This window comes from Dicentrarchus labrax, unplaced genomic scaffold, assembly GCF_905237075.1.
Source record: "Dicentrarchus labrax unplaced genomic scaffold, dlabrax2021, whole genome shotgun sequence".
In the NCBI taxonomy this organism is placed as follows: Eukaryota; Metazoa; Chordata; class Actinopteri; family Moronidae; genus Dicentrarchus; species Dicentrarchus labrax.
The window spans coordinates 586,693-601,104 of record NW_026136720.1 but is presented as its reverse complement, the minus strand read 5'-3'; the positions used below and the strand labels follow the sequence as shown (position 1 = coordinate 601,104).

The window sequence follows — 14,412 nt, the reverse complement described above, 5'->3', positions numbered from 1 at the left end:
CACGTGTTTCATACCCTGGAACATTTGGTCAGAGGACAAAGGCCATAAACCTTTTATGGCCAGCATGCACGCCAGAGATGGGGGACTCGAGTCGAGTGACTTGACTCGAGTCAGACTTAAGTCGCCAGATTGAGGACTTGTGACTTGCCTGATTAACAGTGATGAAAGACTTGACTTGACTTTGACTTGCTAGTCATGACTTGAGACTTGACTTAGACTTGCATGAAATGACTCGACAAGGCATTGCTGTCTTTATTAATATGTGAATTATCAAAAATATATATTTTTTTGGATCGGATGTTTCCTGTTGCATGTGGGCGAACCTGGCAACCTGTAATCCAACCAAGTGACGCACCATCACTGACTGCAGCGGTTGTAGAGGCCGGAGCGGAGCACTGGAAGATGGAACTGGAAGGCGCTGCTGGCACAGCAGCTGTTCCCAAAATCATAACATTTGGTTTCAGAGACTTTTCTAACCTGCAGCTCCCGCATCCCAGCATGCACACTCTCTCTCTCGCTCGCTCCTGCCCGCTCGCTCACTCTCGCTCGTCCACTCACACCTTACACACACACATTTTACGCACAGCTTGTTCCCCAAGGGAATTACACTACTCTTATAACACTTGAAGGGTGACCAGTAGAATCAAAAATTATATTAGCCAAATAAAAGGTTTCTGCCAACAGCGACGATATCAATAATAAATTCATGTGTAGGATATTAAATCAGTATACATCAGTAATGTCATGAATTGGATATTACACTGAAATAGTTAAGCTCCACTGTCGTTGGTAATCTATGATTTGGACTCACTATTATTTGGATTAATAATTAATTTGTAAGATATTTAATTAATGAAAAAATCAGTAATAATTGGTATTAGGTATTACACTGTGATAAAACATGATACACAGACTTCAGCTTCTGAAATAATCTTTTTGTTTTGTTCTATTTTAGTAGTAGTGCAAAAATAAATGCCATCTACTAAACGAAAACGACTAAACGAAAAAATAATCGATAGATTAGTCTACAACCAAAATAATCGTTAGTTGCAGCCCTAGTACAATGTACAGTGAATAAACATAGACTACCCTTCCTAGGGGTTAGGATTGCAACTCTAGTTTTATGTTTGACAGATAGTGACATTATTTATGCACTCATTTAGACTAATACAGTCTATGGTTTTACTTTACCACATACTGTATCTGTCCACATAACAGTGAGGGGCTCTATATTTAATGAGAAATTAGAGATGACAGCTTAGTAGAAAAGCATGGACAACATTTTCAAATGTTAACATCTTTAATTTAATTTAATTGATTAAAAATATATTTTAATTGCAATGTTACCTATGTATTTAATGGAACACTATGCAATGAAAACATGAGCTTCCAGCACTTTAAAGGCATACTATGCAGTTTTCCGGTTTTGTCAAACAGCTACCCCTAGAGTCGCTGCGGAGTACTTGTATTTAACGTTAACTGTCGTAAATACCACTCATCAGAGCCGTCTCTATATACGGCTCTGCGTCTCTGCACTCACGGCCTGATCCCCTCCCCCCTGTATACCGGTACATGTTCAGTAGCATGAAAGCGTCGGACATCGAACAGGCAAAGATAGACTCCGAAGATGTCTACTGACCAGGTAATGTCTGAGTGAATGCCTGTTAGTGTCTTCCATTGAGGCTGCTTCTTATGTCGCTGATGTATGTAACGTCACGCCGTAAAACAAGTCCTGATTCTTGTGAGATTTGGCGGGACGCCCCCTTTCAGACTTGCATTGCTGGTTCTGCCAGCGGCGTCCCTCTCCAGCTTTGCTATCGGGATGATTTGCTATACTACGAGTTCGTTTACCATCAAAATGACTTCAAAGCTATATTAAGGTAAAAATCTTGCATAGTGTGCCTTTAAGATTGTTGTCATCAATTCAATTCAATTCAATTTTATTTGTATAGCGCCAATTCATAACAGAAGTTATCTCAGGACACTTTTCAAATAGAGCAGGTCTAGACCGAACTCTTTATAACATTATTTACAGAGACCCAACAGTACCACCATGAGCAAGACCTTGGAGACAAGGGCAAGGAAACACTGCCTGTTAAAAGGCAGAAACCTAGGACAGATCCTCCGGCTCTAGGTGGGTGGTCGTCTGTCTCGACCAGTTGGGGTGAGAGAGAGAGAGAGAGAGAGAGAGAGAGAGAGAGAGAGACAGACAGACAGACAGACAGGTGCACAGCAACAACAGTATTGGCAATGGCAATCTAGCAGGACCATGGCAGGAGGCTCCACCAGGATCGATAAGAACCTGCGAGACGAGTCATCCAGCTTATTATATTTCTATGACTTGACTTGTGACTTGCTTGACCTTAGCCATGACTTGACTTGACTCTCACAAAAATTACTTGGGACTTGCACGTGTGACTTACTCCCACCTCTGACGCACGCGCACACACACACACACACACACACACTCCTTTTTCCTCTAGCTTAGTTCCTTTAAGTTAGATTGTATATTGTGTATTTTCCTCTGTTTCTTTTATTATATCTCTTTAATAAATGTTTGTGTTTACATATGCTGGCCTATTTAATTTTGTACAAGAGTGAGTGATACCAACCTCTTGTATGTAGAACTCCAAAGTTCCCACTTTAGCTATTAATAATGATTTTGGTTGTGATTATTAATTTAATTATTAATCTGACTTCTGAATTAATAGTTTAGTGTAATTTTTATGAGACTGATCAATCGATTATTGGTTATCGTTCCCTTATTTAAGGGTGGTGCCCCGAAGATCTTTAATATTAAAGTTTATTTCTATTATCTTTTGATAATTATATTTTTGATAACCATTTATTGATTAAACCAATACAGTTAGACCACTCTAACATCCTACGACGTGAAGTCCGACATACGTTAAAGTTCTTATTCATGAACAGATGCTAGTGATTAGTGCTGTATGTGAGACAGAGTCTGAAATATTAATATAACTTAAACATTTTTATTTTGCCCTTTAGCTCATACGATGTTGGATTAATGTCGATTATTCAGGTAACCAGTTCCTTTAGCGCGAGAAGACATAACAAATATATTTTATTTACACTAAGTAAATATAGTTAGCATGACGGGAAGCTAGTTTCATACTTCCTGTCTTATGATAGTCTGTGATAGTCGTCTTCCACCAGGTTCCTTCAGTCAGATGTTGTTTCCAGTCTTTGTTGTAGCTACATTTCCTTTTCTTTAGTTTCCATCATGTTCCACCTGAATCTGCAGATTGTGACTTTGTGACATGTAATTTTCCTTTTGGGGCGAAATGTAGCAAAAACAGTGAAGCTGCACTTGATTAACATTAAACAGCCATCAGATTACAAACTGATTATAAACGTCCTGCAGTTATTGGACCTCTGACGAGACATTGTCTCAATATGGGACACCAGTTAAAAAACACTCTGCAGGTGGACTTTATGTGACACACCTGGTCACCGATCATACTACTGAGGAGACTAAGGACTCATTTATTTAATTACTGAACTTTTAGTTGGTAGAAATGGGTGAAAAAGCAGCCACAGAGCTCTGTGCTGAAATAACATTTAACAATGTTTATACTTCTTCACTTTATACACAATTTAAAAACGTAAATGAAACCTTTGAAATGAAATATTCTTTTCTGGAGCTTTTGATCGTATCTCGCTGCCTCCATCAGCTGTTCTTTAATGAGCTCATTTGCAGTTCCAGCTGCTGCCACTAGATGTTAGTACACAGTCATATTTTACTACTAAAAACTACACTGAGCAGCTGTTTTAGTTAACTACATATCAGTGAACTGTTTTAAAGATCTCTGGGGGAAACACACAGGAAGTCAGACAGTGAACACATCTACACCTGAGTTCCAGTAATCAGATTACAGTTACTATTACCAGCACCAGGTTTGTTTGCTGTCTGACAGGTTGACAGGTGTTTCTATTATTTTGTCCACCTTGTTTAAATCAATGATGGAAGAATAAATAACAGAAACAGCAGCACAAACTAGAACCTCCAAAATGACCAAATCAACACTGAATATTATCACCTTCATTTATTAATTAATCATTAATTATTGTTATTTTCTGTCTTTATTTTGCTGATTGTGTGATTGGTATTAAATAATGATATTATTGATATATAGGTCAGTGTTGTAGATACAGGTCAGAGGTCTGTACTGTATATTTGATGTGATGTAATAGTAACAATAGTCATATTACTATATTTACTTTATTTCATAAGTTTTAGTGAAGTCCAATAATTGGACACTAATTGCACAATTTTACCTCACAGATCATCGTAGCTTCATTTTAACTGACAGAAAGAGTAAAACTCATTAAACCGTCTCTGTTAGTGTTTCCAACAATCAGAAACTCAACCAAAAACCAAATAAATCCTTAATTCACCAACTTAGAGAATAAAAACAGCAGTGTCAGTGTCTCTACTCACCATGACTCCATTGTATATTTACACAGATAATAGTTGTTAATGTTCAAAAGTTTTATTTGGGAAATCCTTCCTGTTGAGTTACTGGATAAAAGCAGATGTTATTATTAACAACAGTCTAACACGTTTATTTGTGGTCACAGCGACATTAAACAACCATAATGCATCAGGTGAAATGGCAGTGTTAAGGCTTTGAGGTACATTAATCTGTACTGACAGACAGACGTCACTCTCAGGAAGGCAGAAATCAGTTCATCACTTCTTTCAGTCAGTTTAGTTTCATACCACATGATGAAGATTAAAGTCTTTAAACAAACTGCGTCAAACAGCTTCAACTTTTCTCTCAGTTTCAGATTCAAACTGTATTTTTATTGTTTGTGTGTCTGTGAGGAGGTTTAATGTCGACGCAGTCTGAGATTCATTTAAAATAAACTTCACAGAAGTCATAAAGTGATGAGTCAGAAGGAACTGAAGGCAGAAAGATGAAGATAAAGTATTATAAGACTCTGAGGGACAAAGATAAATTAATTTCCTGTCATCAGTCAAATAAACCCAAATTAAATATATTAGTATCAATGTGAACCGGATCCCGTCGAGCAGATAGCAGAACCAGGACTCGGACTCCGGGTCGGGGCTCTTATTATACATACATCGAGTTTTATTACCACTGTGGGAGGATTGATTGCGTTCCTCTGTGTTAAATCACAGTAAACTGAATATATTTAGGTTTTAAACCTCATCAGGACAAAATTATTCATCAACAAAAGAGTAATGAATATTAATAATATATATTATTATTATAAGTGTGGATCAGAGTTGGTCTCCAGCAGTCGTATTACAGAAACCTCCTATCTTAACGGTCTGGTAACCATGGTAACTACAGTCATCAATGGTCCTATCCTAATACAGGATTCATCATAACGTAACATAACAACATTCACTTTTCCAGCAGTGTTTTCTAGTGTTTGCTTACTCCACTCAGACAGTGTCGCCATCTTAACCCACTCTCTCTCTCTCTCTTTCTCTCTCTCTATCTCCCCCTGGTGGCTGACTGCAGTATAGACTCTCTCTCTCTCTCTATCTCCCCCTGGTGGCTGACTGCAGTATACACTCTCTCTCTCTATCTCCCCCTGGTGGCTGACTGCAGTATAGACTCTCTCTCTCTCTCTCTATCTCCCCCTGGTGGCTGACTGCAGTATAGACTCTCTCTCTCTCTCTCTCTCTCTCTCTATCTCCCCCTGGTGGCTGACTGCAGTATAGTCAGGTAGTCAAGACGGCAGCGGACGTATCCATATATTGTGGTTCATTTGTAGTGATTTACTAACCTAAGATAAGATCAGATTAAAGTTAGTTAATTTACTTCTGTGACACCGAACTGATAAATCTGATGGATCTTATTTTAACTTCATAAAGTTTCTGTAATACGGCCTCAGATCTTCTTCATGTCTGATTGCTGAGATGAGTCGACTCACTCGTCTGTTAATGACAGAAATAGAAAGAAAGCAGTGAGATAAAGTCACTCTGAAGACGACTATAATGCATATTTAAAGCCAGTGTGCAGCATATAAAACATCCCGGCAGCTCAGAGGGTTCTTCAGCTACATTGTGGGTAAACAGCCAGGACTACAGCAGCACTGCAGTGCATTATCACAAACTGAGCACCTGAAAGAAAAATGAAGGTGAGTAGAAACGGAGATGAAGGTCTGTGAGTGCGGTATTTGGAGATGACCGGGCATCGAACAAAGGTTGGTAGTACGAGTTCAAACTTGTCTCAGTCGCTCGGAGGGACCAACAGCACTGTGGACACCCAGGACTCACTGTCAGGTGTTCAATATGACAGCGCTGCAGTGCATTATGGGCCTCAGTCTGAGTGTTTGATTGGAGGTGATGAAGGGCTGTGAGTGTGGTCAGTGCAGGTCTTTGAAGGGTTTGGGGTAGTTGAACATCAGGTAGTCCATGTAGTAGAAGTCGAAGGCTTTCTGCCGCTCTGTGGAGTTCAGCTGTGCAAAGTACCTCTGGGTGATTGTGGAAGAAGTCCTCTCCGCCAGCGGGTTCCTGTCTTTGAAGTCGGGGAAGGTGAGGTTCCTCGGTGCCCCAATGGTCTGCAACAGGAAGTTGGCTTCTTCCTCCAGGCTCTCGAACTTCCCGATGAAGTTGTACCTGAGGAGGCAAGGGTTGCACAACTGGCTGATGGGCTCCCAGTGGATGTCCATCCCCACCGGCCGCCGCACATCCAGCAGGTACTGGACAAACTCCCTGAAGGTGACGCCAGCGCCGGTGCGCAGGGCTGTGCGTGTGGCGTTAGCGCGGTATCTGGAGATGATCGGGCGTCCGAACACAGGGTGGTAGTACGAGTTTGGACTCTCAAACTTGTCCCGAAACGCAGACACAAGCCGCTCGAAGGGCTCCCTGACGAACAACACCTTGGTGTAGGAGCGCAGTCTCTCTGTGATGCCAGCGCGGTCATAGCTCTCCAGCCGCCGCAGGTGGTTGCCGTAATGTGCTGCGTCGTGAGGAATGTCTTGCGTGGAGGTGGCGCTGCCGCCTAACACCATCAGCACCCGCTTCCAGTTGGAGCAGCCGGCTTTGGGGACCTCGCAGTACAGCAGCTGGGATCGATCCTCCACGTAAACCCGGGACACCTGCCGCTGAGAGACACGCCACTCGGTAACACCTGGCTGGTATTTGGTGCAGACGCTGGCCAGCAGGCGGCGCCGGGACTCCTGCGTCCTCGCCAGCTGCTGCTGCCGCTCCTGACGGCCGGCGGGGGCGCTGGAAGCTGCAACGCTGCTCTTCAGAAGGAGCTTTCTGTGACGTTTGGTGACGGGCTGTTTGGAGCCGACTGACGAGTCTTCAAACGGAGACGAGACTTTAAAGTTTGCTGCAGCAACGCCGTCTTCGGTCTGCTCGGCAGCAGCTGAGCTGTCCGTCACCAGACGGTCCTACAACACAGAGACAGACAGACTCTTTGAAAACCTGCATTTGTGTGCCAAACTGCAGACGGAGGGCAGGAAGTGGATTTCGACTTTAATCACAAACTGTCTAAATGTTTTATTTACGTTTGCTCAAATCAATCAAACCCAGAAAAAGGAGCTTTTATCGAAAAGTTGTTCATAAAATGAAAGAATTTACGAAACGGACAGAAAAATGCAGGTAAAACTGACTTGTGAGTCAGCAGCAAAACAAGGCCTATTTTAAAAATCTATATCAGTTTCAGTGTACGCTAGATCTATAATGTTTCCAGCACTCGGAACTGAAGCCGTTGTATTCATCTATGCTGTCTTTAAAGCCACCAGACGCCTGCTGCCTCGATCTGCAGTGACTAATGTTAGTCTGGATGAACGTGTTTAAACACCAAAGTCACAGTAACGCAAACAGACTGACAGACGGAGGCAGAAACTGTTCTGGGAGGTAAAATTACTGTTTTTATCAAAGGAGTCTTTGAATCTTTGAATTCAGTGGAAATATGTCTCCAGAATGGTTTAAACTTTTAATCTTTTGTGAAACCGTATTTGTTTGGTTACTCTGGGGGCTTGTCCAGGATTTGAACCCAGGACCTCCTGCAAACAGCTTCAGTGACACACTTTCCTTTAAAAAGATGAAAACTGCAGATGGAACATGTCCTTAAACCATTTATTTATTTAATATAATATAAAAACTCTTGAGACTAAAAGTAATAATCAGATGTTCATAATAAATGTTTAATGAAATAAATGTATAATAATGTGTCTGCAGGGCAACATAAGATCAGGTTTCCTCCATGTTTCACTCTTTCATTCTTATTTTGATTGCTTTTTATGGCGTGGCTATTATTTTTACTCATGTTTTATGTCTTTTCATTTTATTGTTTTATTTTGCGCCTCATGTGAGCTGTTACGTCTTTTATTTATGATGTCTTATTTATTCTACTGTGCAGCACTTTGGTCAACTATGGTTGTTTTAAAGTGCTTAACAAATAAAGTTTGATTGGATTGGATTTCATCAACAGAAACTCTGAAAAACTGTAATATTGACAGTGTGCAATGTTTCATATTAATCACATCTGTATATAAAAATCTGTCTGCATATAACTCTTATTCTATTCTTTAGATTTTCACTGAATGTGTTTTATATTAATATATAATATTATATCTGTTATATCTGGAGCTGCTGTAGTTAGTGAATGTGGGATCAATAAAATAAATCTACACTTAAACTAGTGTCACTGGATCATCTGAGGACCAAAATCTATAACGTGATCAGAAGGTAACTGATGTGTTTGTAATGCTCCAGATGTCCAGCAGGTGTCCCTGTCTGTCCACCTCTAACCACTGTGTGTGTGTGTTACTGTGTGTGTGTGTGTGTGTGTGTGTGTGTGTGTGTGTGTGTGTGTGTGTGTGGCTGCGTTTCATTAGAAGTTCCACTTCCCCTCGTTCACTTCCCCTCAGCCCTTGGTATGACGTAACAGCATACTTTTTTTAAAATGAAACGCACTTGCCCTTGGAGTCTACTCATTGGCAACCGTCGGCGTTATAGCGGCAATGACGTAAACTGCAATGCATTGTGGGTGATACCCACCTCGGAGTGACCATTGTTGTTCACTCGCTCCCTCAGCCCTCCGAGGGTCCATCTCACCAAGTTCACTAAAGTTTACAGACATTAGAACGACACTTATGATGGCGGCGGGGATTCCTCCGAGGGCAAGTTGAAGGACTAATGAAACGCAGCCTGTGTGTGTGTGTGTGTGTGTGTGTGTGTGTGTGTGTGTGTGTGTGTGTGTGAGAGAGAGAGAGCTGCAGTTGGCTCACCTTCTCTACCGGCCACCTGGGAGCCGCCAGCACATTAACACCTGGAGACACCAACAGAAAACAACATGACAGCAGTTATTACCTGATCTGAAGCCAGTGTGACCTTTAACCTTTAACCTGGAACAGCAACAGACACGTTTCCATCAGCAGCAGAGACACAAAGCAGGTGATACTGTGATGAACCAATCAGCTTCTTTAAATCTATAACCTGTAACGTTTCCTCATTAAACAGGGTATAAACTCTAGAGCTGTGTTCTATATGGAGCTGATCAATAATCAATAATCAGAAGCTGTCATACATTGACTGTTTACCATCCACTGTTTAGATCTTGGTGCTTTTTAACTCTAGATCTGAACCGGATGAAGGATTTTAGTCATCGGACGTCTGGATCTTAAGTTATCAGAGAAACAAGCTGAGCTAACGTTAGCAGCAGCTCGGCTCGCAGCCCCTCCGGGACGTCCTTTGTCTGTCCAACAGCGTGGGAGAAGCAGTGATTGTTAAGGTGGAACTGCTTTATTCAGTGTGTTTAAGGTGGAACTGCTTTATTCAGTGTACTTAGTGGTTCAGACCTCTGTGGAGTCCGTTACGGATTCCACCTGTTTTACTTTACTATGAACTGAGTTAGCATAGCCCCGATCAACCAAACTCCATTCAGAAAACAAGCATTTTAAAAAGTTGCAGACAGACCGACAGAATCTGAATTCAGACTTTTTATGAATCTCCATCATGATGTCGTTATTTCAGAATCATATTGATCCGTTTCTTGACATTAAATCACAGAAATATCAGATTTTTATGAGCTCAAACTGCCACAGTGACACAGAATAAAGGAACAATAACTACTTGTGCGAGTAACTTGAGAGGAACAGTTGTGAGTGAGTGTGTGTGTGGGTGTGTGAGTGTAGTAAAGTGGTCCTGTAGGAAACATGTTGGTGCAGCAGAGCTGAAATATTCTGCAGGCAGCGGCTCTGAAGGCCGACAGCTGGAGAGACAGTGAGTGTGTGTGTGTGTGTGTGTGTGAGAGAGTGTGTGTGTGTGTGTGTGTCAGACAAAGACAGAGTGATGGTGGAGTGTGTATGGGGGGGGGGGGGGTCTGAGTATTATAAATGTTATATCCAGTTCAAGGTGTGTTTCCAACAGAAACTCATCTGTTATATTTCTCCTACAGTCTATATGTGGTAGTCTGTATGTGGTACAGTCTGTATGTGTATATGTGGTACAGTCTATATGTGTATATGTGGTACAGTCTGTATGTGGTACAGTCTATATGTGTATATGTGGTACAGTCTGTATGTGTATATGTGGTACAGTCTGTATGTGGTACAGTCTATATGTGTATATGTGGTACAGTCTATATGTGTATATGTGGTACAGTCTATATGTGGTACAGTCTATATGTGTATATGTGACAGTCTGTATGTGGTCAGTTGTATGTGTATATGTGGTCGTTGTATGTGGTAGTCTGTATGTGGTACAGTCTGTTGTGTATATGTGGTACGTCTGTATGTGGTACGTCTATATGTGTATATGTGGTCGTCTGTATGTGGTACAGTCTATATGTGTATATGTGGTACAGTCTATATGTGTATATGTGGTACAGTCTGTATGTGGTACAGTCTATATGTGTATATGTGACAGTCTGTATGTGGTACAGTCTGTATGTGTATATGTGGTACAGTCTGTATGTGGTACAGTCTATATGTGTATATGTAGTACAGTCTGTATGTGATACAGTCTGTATGTGGTATAAGACGGTCTTTACTGCAGTCAGCCACCAGGGGGAGATAGAGCAGGTTCATCTTTATATTTGTGGATGTTAAAATAAATGGGGGCTCGTCTGGGTCCACAAGATTCTTTGTGATCTTTTTATTTGATAATTTTTATCAATAAAAAACAATAAAATAACATTTAATGTGTCGTATTAATGATCCATTTTTATTTTGTAGTAAACATTGTGAAAGAAGAGTTTCTGCTCTCTGAACACTGTTGATGCTCCAAATACTCACTGAGTCACACACACACACAGTACACACACACACACACACACACACACACACACACACACAGCAGATGGTCTCTCAGCAGCTTCCTGACACTGACGGTTGGCGGCGTCCTGCAGTTATTTATTACCCAGACTGCACCTCACCGTCACACTCGACACAAAGGATACACGCTCTCATGGAAACTGCCCCCTTTATCTGTGTGTCTGTCTGCCTGTGTACCTGTCTGTCTGTCTGCCTGTCTGTGTGTCTGTCTGCTTTAATCTCTAATAATCATGTTTTATATGTTGAATCAAACTAACCACTGTCAGATTAACGTTAGCATAGCCCTGATCAACCAAACTCCATTCAGAAAACAAGCGTTTTAAAAGTTGTTAGCTTGTCGTCTTGCAGACCGACAGAATCTGTATTCAGACTTTTTACAGATTAACATCATGATGTCGTTATTTCAGAATCATATTGATCCGTTTATTGACATTAAATCACAGAAATATCTGATTATTATGAGCTCAAACGGCTGCAGTGACACAGAATAAAGACAGCATATAATCAGAAATGATCCTGTGACATTTGGTGTGAACAAGAGATTTCACTGTTTATTAAACAAAACTCTGTTATTGTGCTTTAAACACATTAAACAGTGTGACTGTGTGTTTGTGTGTGTGTGTTACTGTGTGTGTGTGTGCGTCTTCATCAAACACTGACCTACACGGAGGTCGTCCACCATCGATTAGATGCCAGATCCTGCTGTTGCTGACAGACTGAAGTCAGACAGCAGAGAGTGTGTGTGTTACTCTGTGTGTGTGTTACTCTGTGTGTTACTGTGTGTATGTGTGTCTTATCCTGTTGATAATAAGTACAAACAGCAGTTTTGAGCATTAACGGTTAAAATCAAACAGTCCAGATTACATCCTCAAGATTACGAATTATTTATTATTATATATTTTTATATTATTATTATTTATTATTATATTATATATATATTATTTATTATATATTTATATATTATTATTATAAATGTATATATTATTTTTATTTATTATATATTTACATATCAGAATCAGAATCAGAATGAGATTTATTGCCAGGTAGGTTTTTACACAGACAAGGAATTTGTCTTGGTGCTTAAAACAATCACACAAAAATATACAAGTCACACAAAAATCATACAAGAATAAAGTGCTTTTTAAAAATATTGATAAATAAAGATAAGAAAGATAAGAAAAGAAAAGATAACAAAACTGTACAGAAGATGGGAGTGCATTAATGTAATGCATATATACAGGGTGGGTATAACATTCAGTGACAGTGGGGGGATCTGGGCCTTGTTAATGAGGCCAGCTGCAGACGGAAAGAAACTGTTTTTGGGGCAAGAGGTTTTGGTCCTGATGGACCGCAGCCTCCTACCAGAGGGGAGAGGTTCAAAGAGTTTTTGACTGGGGTGGGAGGGGTCAGCCACAATCTTGCCTGCACGCCTCAGGGTCCTAGAGGCGTACAGGTCCTGTAGGGATGGCAGGTTGCAGCCGATCACCTTCTCAGCGGAACGAATGAAACGCTGCAGTCCGCTGTTGTTCTTGGCAGTAGCGTACCAGATGGTGATGGAAGAGGTGAGGATGGATTCGATGATGGCGGAGTAGAAGTGCACCATCATCGTCTTTGTATAATCCTTCTGCCCTTGCTCTCAACGAAGGCGGACGCATCTGTCTCTCCCTCCCGTCTCCCTTATCTTTCCTGCTTTGCTTCTCAAGTCTTGTCCTGTCTTGTCTCTAACTTTTAGGAGCCTCTCCCCGTATTGCTCTCCACACTTAAATCATGGAATTGGTCAACTGGTCTCTCAACGCAATTGACAGAATTTTCTCGACGAGAAGCTCGGGTTCGGGGGAACCTGTCTGCCCTGAAGGAACGTTTGCCGCTGGTTACACGATGGACTCCTGGGAGAAGTGGAGGGTCGTGTGCCTGCCGATTCTTTCCGTAGAGGACATCGAGGATCTCTACATATTCGGAACCATGATAGCAGGCTATCTGCTGATTGGATTAGGCACTGCCCTGGTGTATCGGAAAATTCGGAAGACGGTGTCAGCAGTCCAAAGCCCCATGAAGCTGCCCGACATGATTGATGGAGTTAGCAGAGCTGTTAGCGCTCAGACTCTGGGTATAAACCGCAACATGGAAAACACCTTGGGAAGAGCTGTCAGCGCACTGACGGTGGTTATACACCGCAACATGGAAAACATCTTGGAAAGAGCTGTTAATGCTCAGACTGTGGTCATTAACCGCAACATGGATAACATCTTGGAGAAGTTTTCGGCTTTGCAAAGGAGAAAGAATCGATTTGAAGACCAGAATGAACAATCAGAGTAAGTCGTGTCTATTGAAATGCGACTACTCGCCCTAACCCAAACAATCATAATCTAAGCTGCATTCCGGCCCTCAGTTGGCCAAGGCCGCTGCTGGAACAACTCCTCCAGGAGATCGCTGCAGTGAGATGCTCTGCCCTATTCCTCCTTCCCTTCCCACACGGACACCTGGTGATAGTTGACTCTGTTTAGGACCCGATCAGGGACATCTCCATGGCAACCTGCTGTGTTATCGCGATGACACCATGTGAACTGAGGCACTGATTGAGAGGCTAGACGAAGCGACTCTCCAGGCTTATGTGCACACACGCACCCATGGACACTTACACATGCGCATATCTAACACCGTCTAGTCCGTTATGGCTTTCAGGTGGGAAAGCACAAGGCGCTCAAAAGACTTCATGACCACAGAGGTGAGGACAACAGGTCATTTAGTCCTGAGGTCCTTGCTTTTTTGGGGACAGGGATGATGGTGTATGACTAAATTATAATTCATTTGAAAGCCTTGTTCTTAGTCTTTCTCACCCAAACTGGAAAACACTGCAGCCAGTTCTATTTGTTATAGTGTACCGCGCTCCTGGACCGTACTCTGATTTTATATCTGAATTCTCAGAGTTTCTATCAAGTTTAGTCCTTAAATCAGATAAAGTAATTATTGTAGGTGATTTTAATATTCATGTGGATGTTGACAATGACAGCCTTAGTAATGCATTTATCTCATTAATAGACTCAATTGGCTTCTGTCAGAGTGTAAATAAACCAACTCATTGTTTTAATCACACTCTTGACCTTGTTTTATCATATGGCA

At 41.5% G+C, this 14,412-nt stretch overlaps 2 protein-coding genes across 2 annotated transcripts in view; both read right to left on the bottom strand.

The window, feature by feature from the left end:
- LOC127352651 (uncharacterized) overlaps nt 1-14,412 on the bottom strand; it is a 221,359-nt gene that overhangs the window by 1,891 nt on the left and 205,056 nt on the right. The gene's annotated exons all lie outside the window — the stretch shown is intronic.
- LOC127352648 (carbohydrate sulfotransferase 8-like) overlaps nt 4,496-14,412 on the bottom strand; it is a 65,290-nt gene continuing 55,373 nt past the window's right edge. Inside the window, exons 3-4 of the mRNA XM_051381209.1 lie at nt 9,247-9,287; nt 4,496-7,401 (exon numbers count right to left, since the gene is read on the bottom strand). Coding sequence (XP_051237169.1) covers nt 6,367-7,401; nt 9,247-9,287 — 1,076 coding nt within the window. The 3' untranslated portion in view covers nt 4,496-6,366. The remainder of the gene's footprint in view (nt 7,402-9,246; nt 9,288-14,412) is intronic.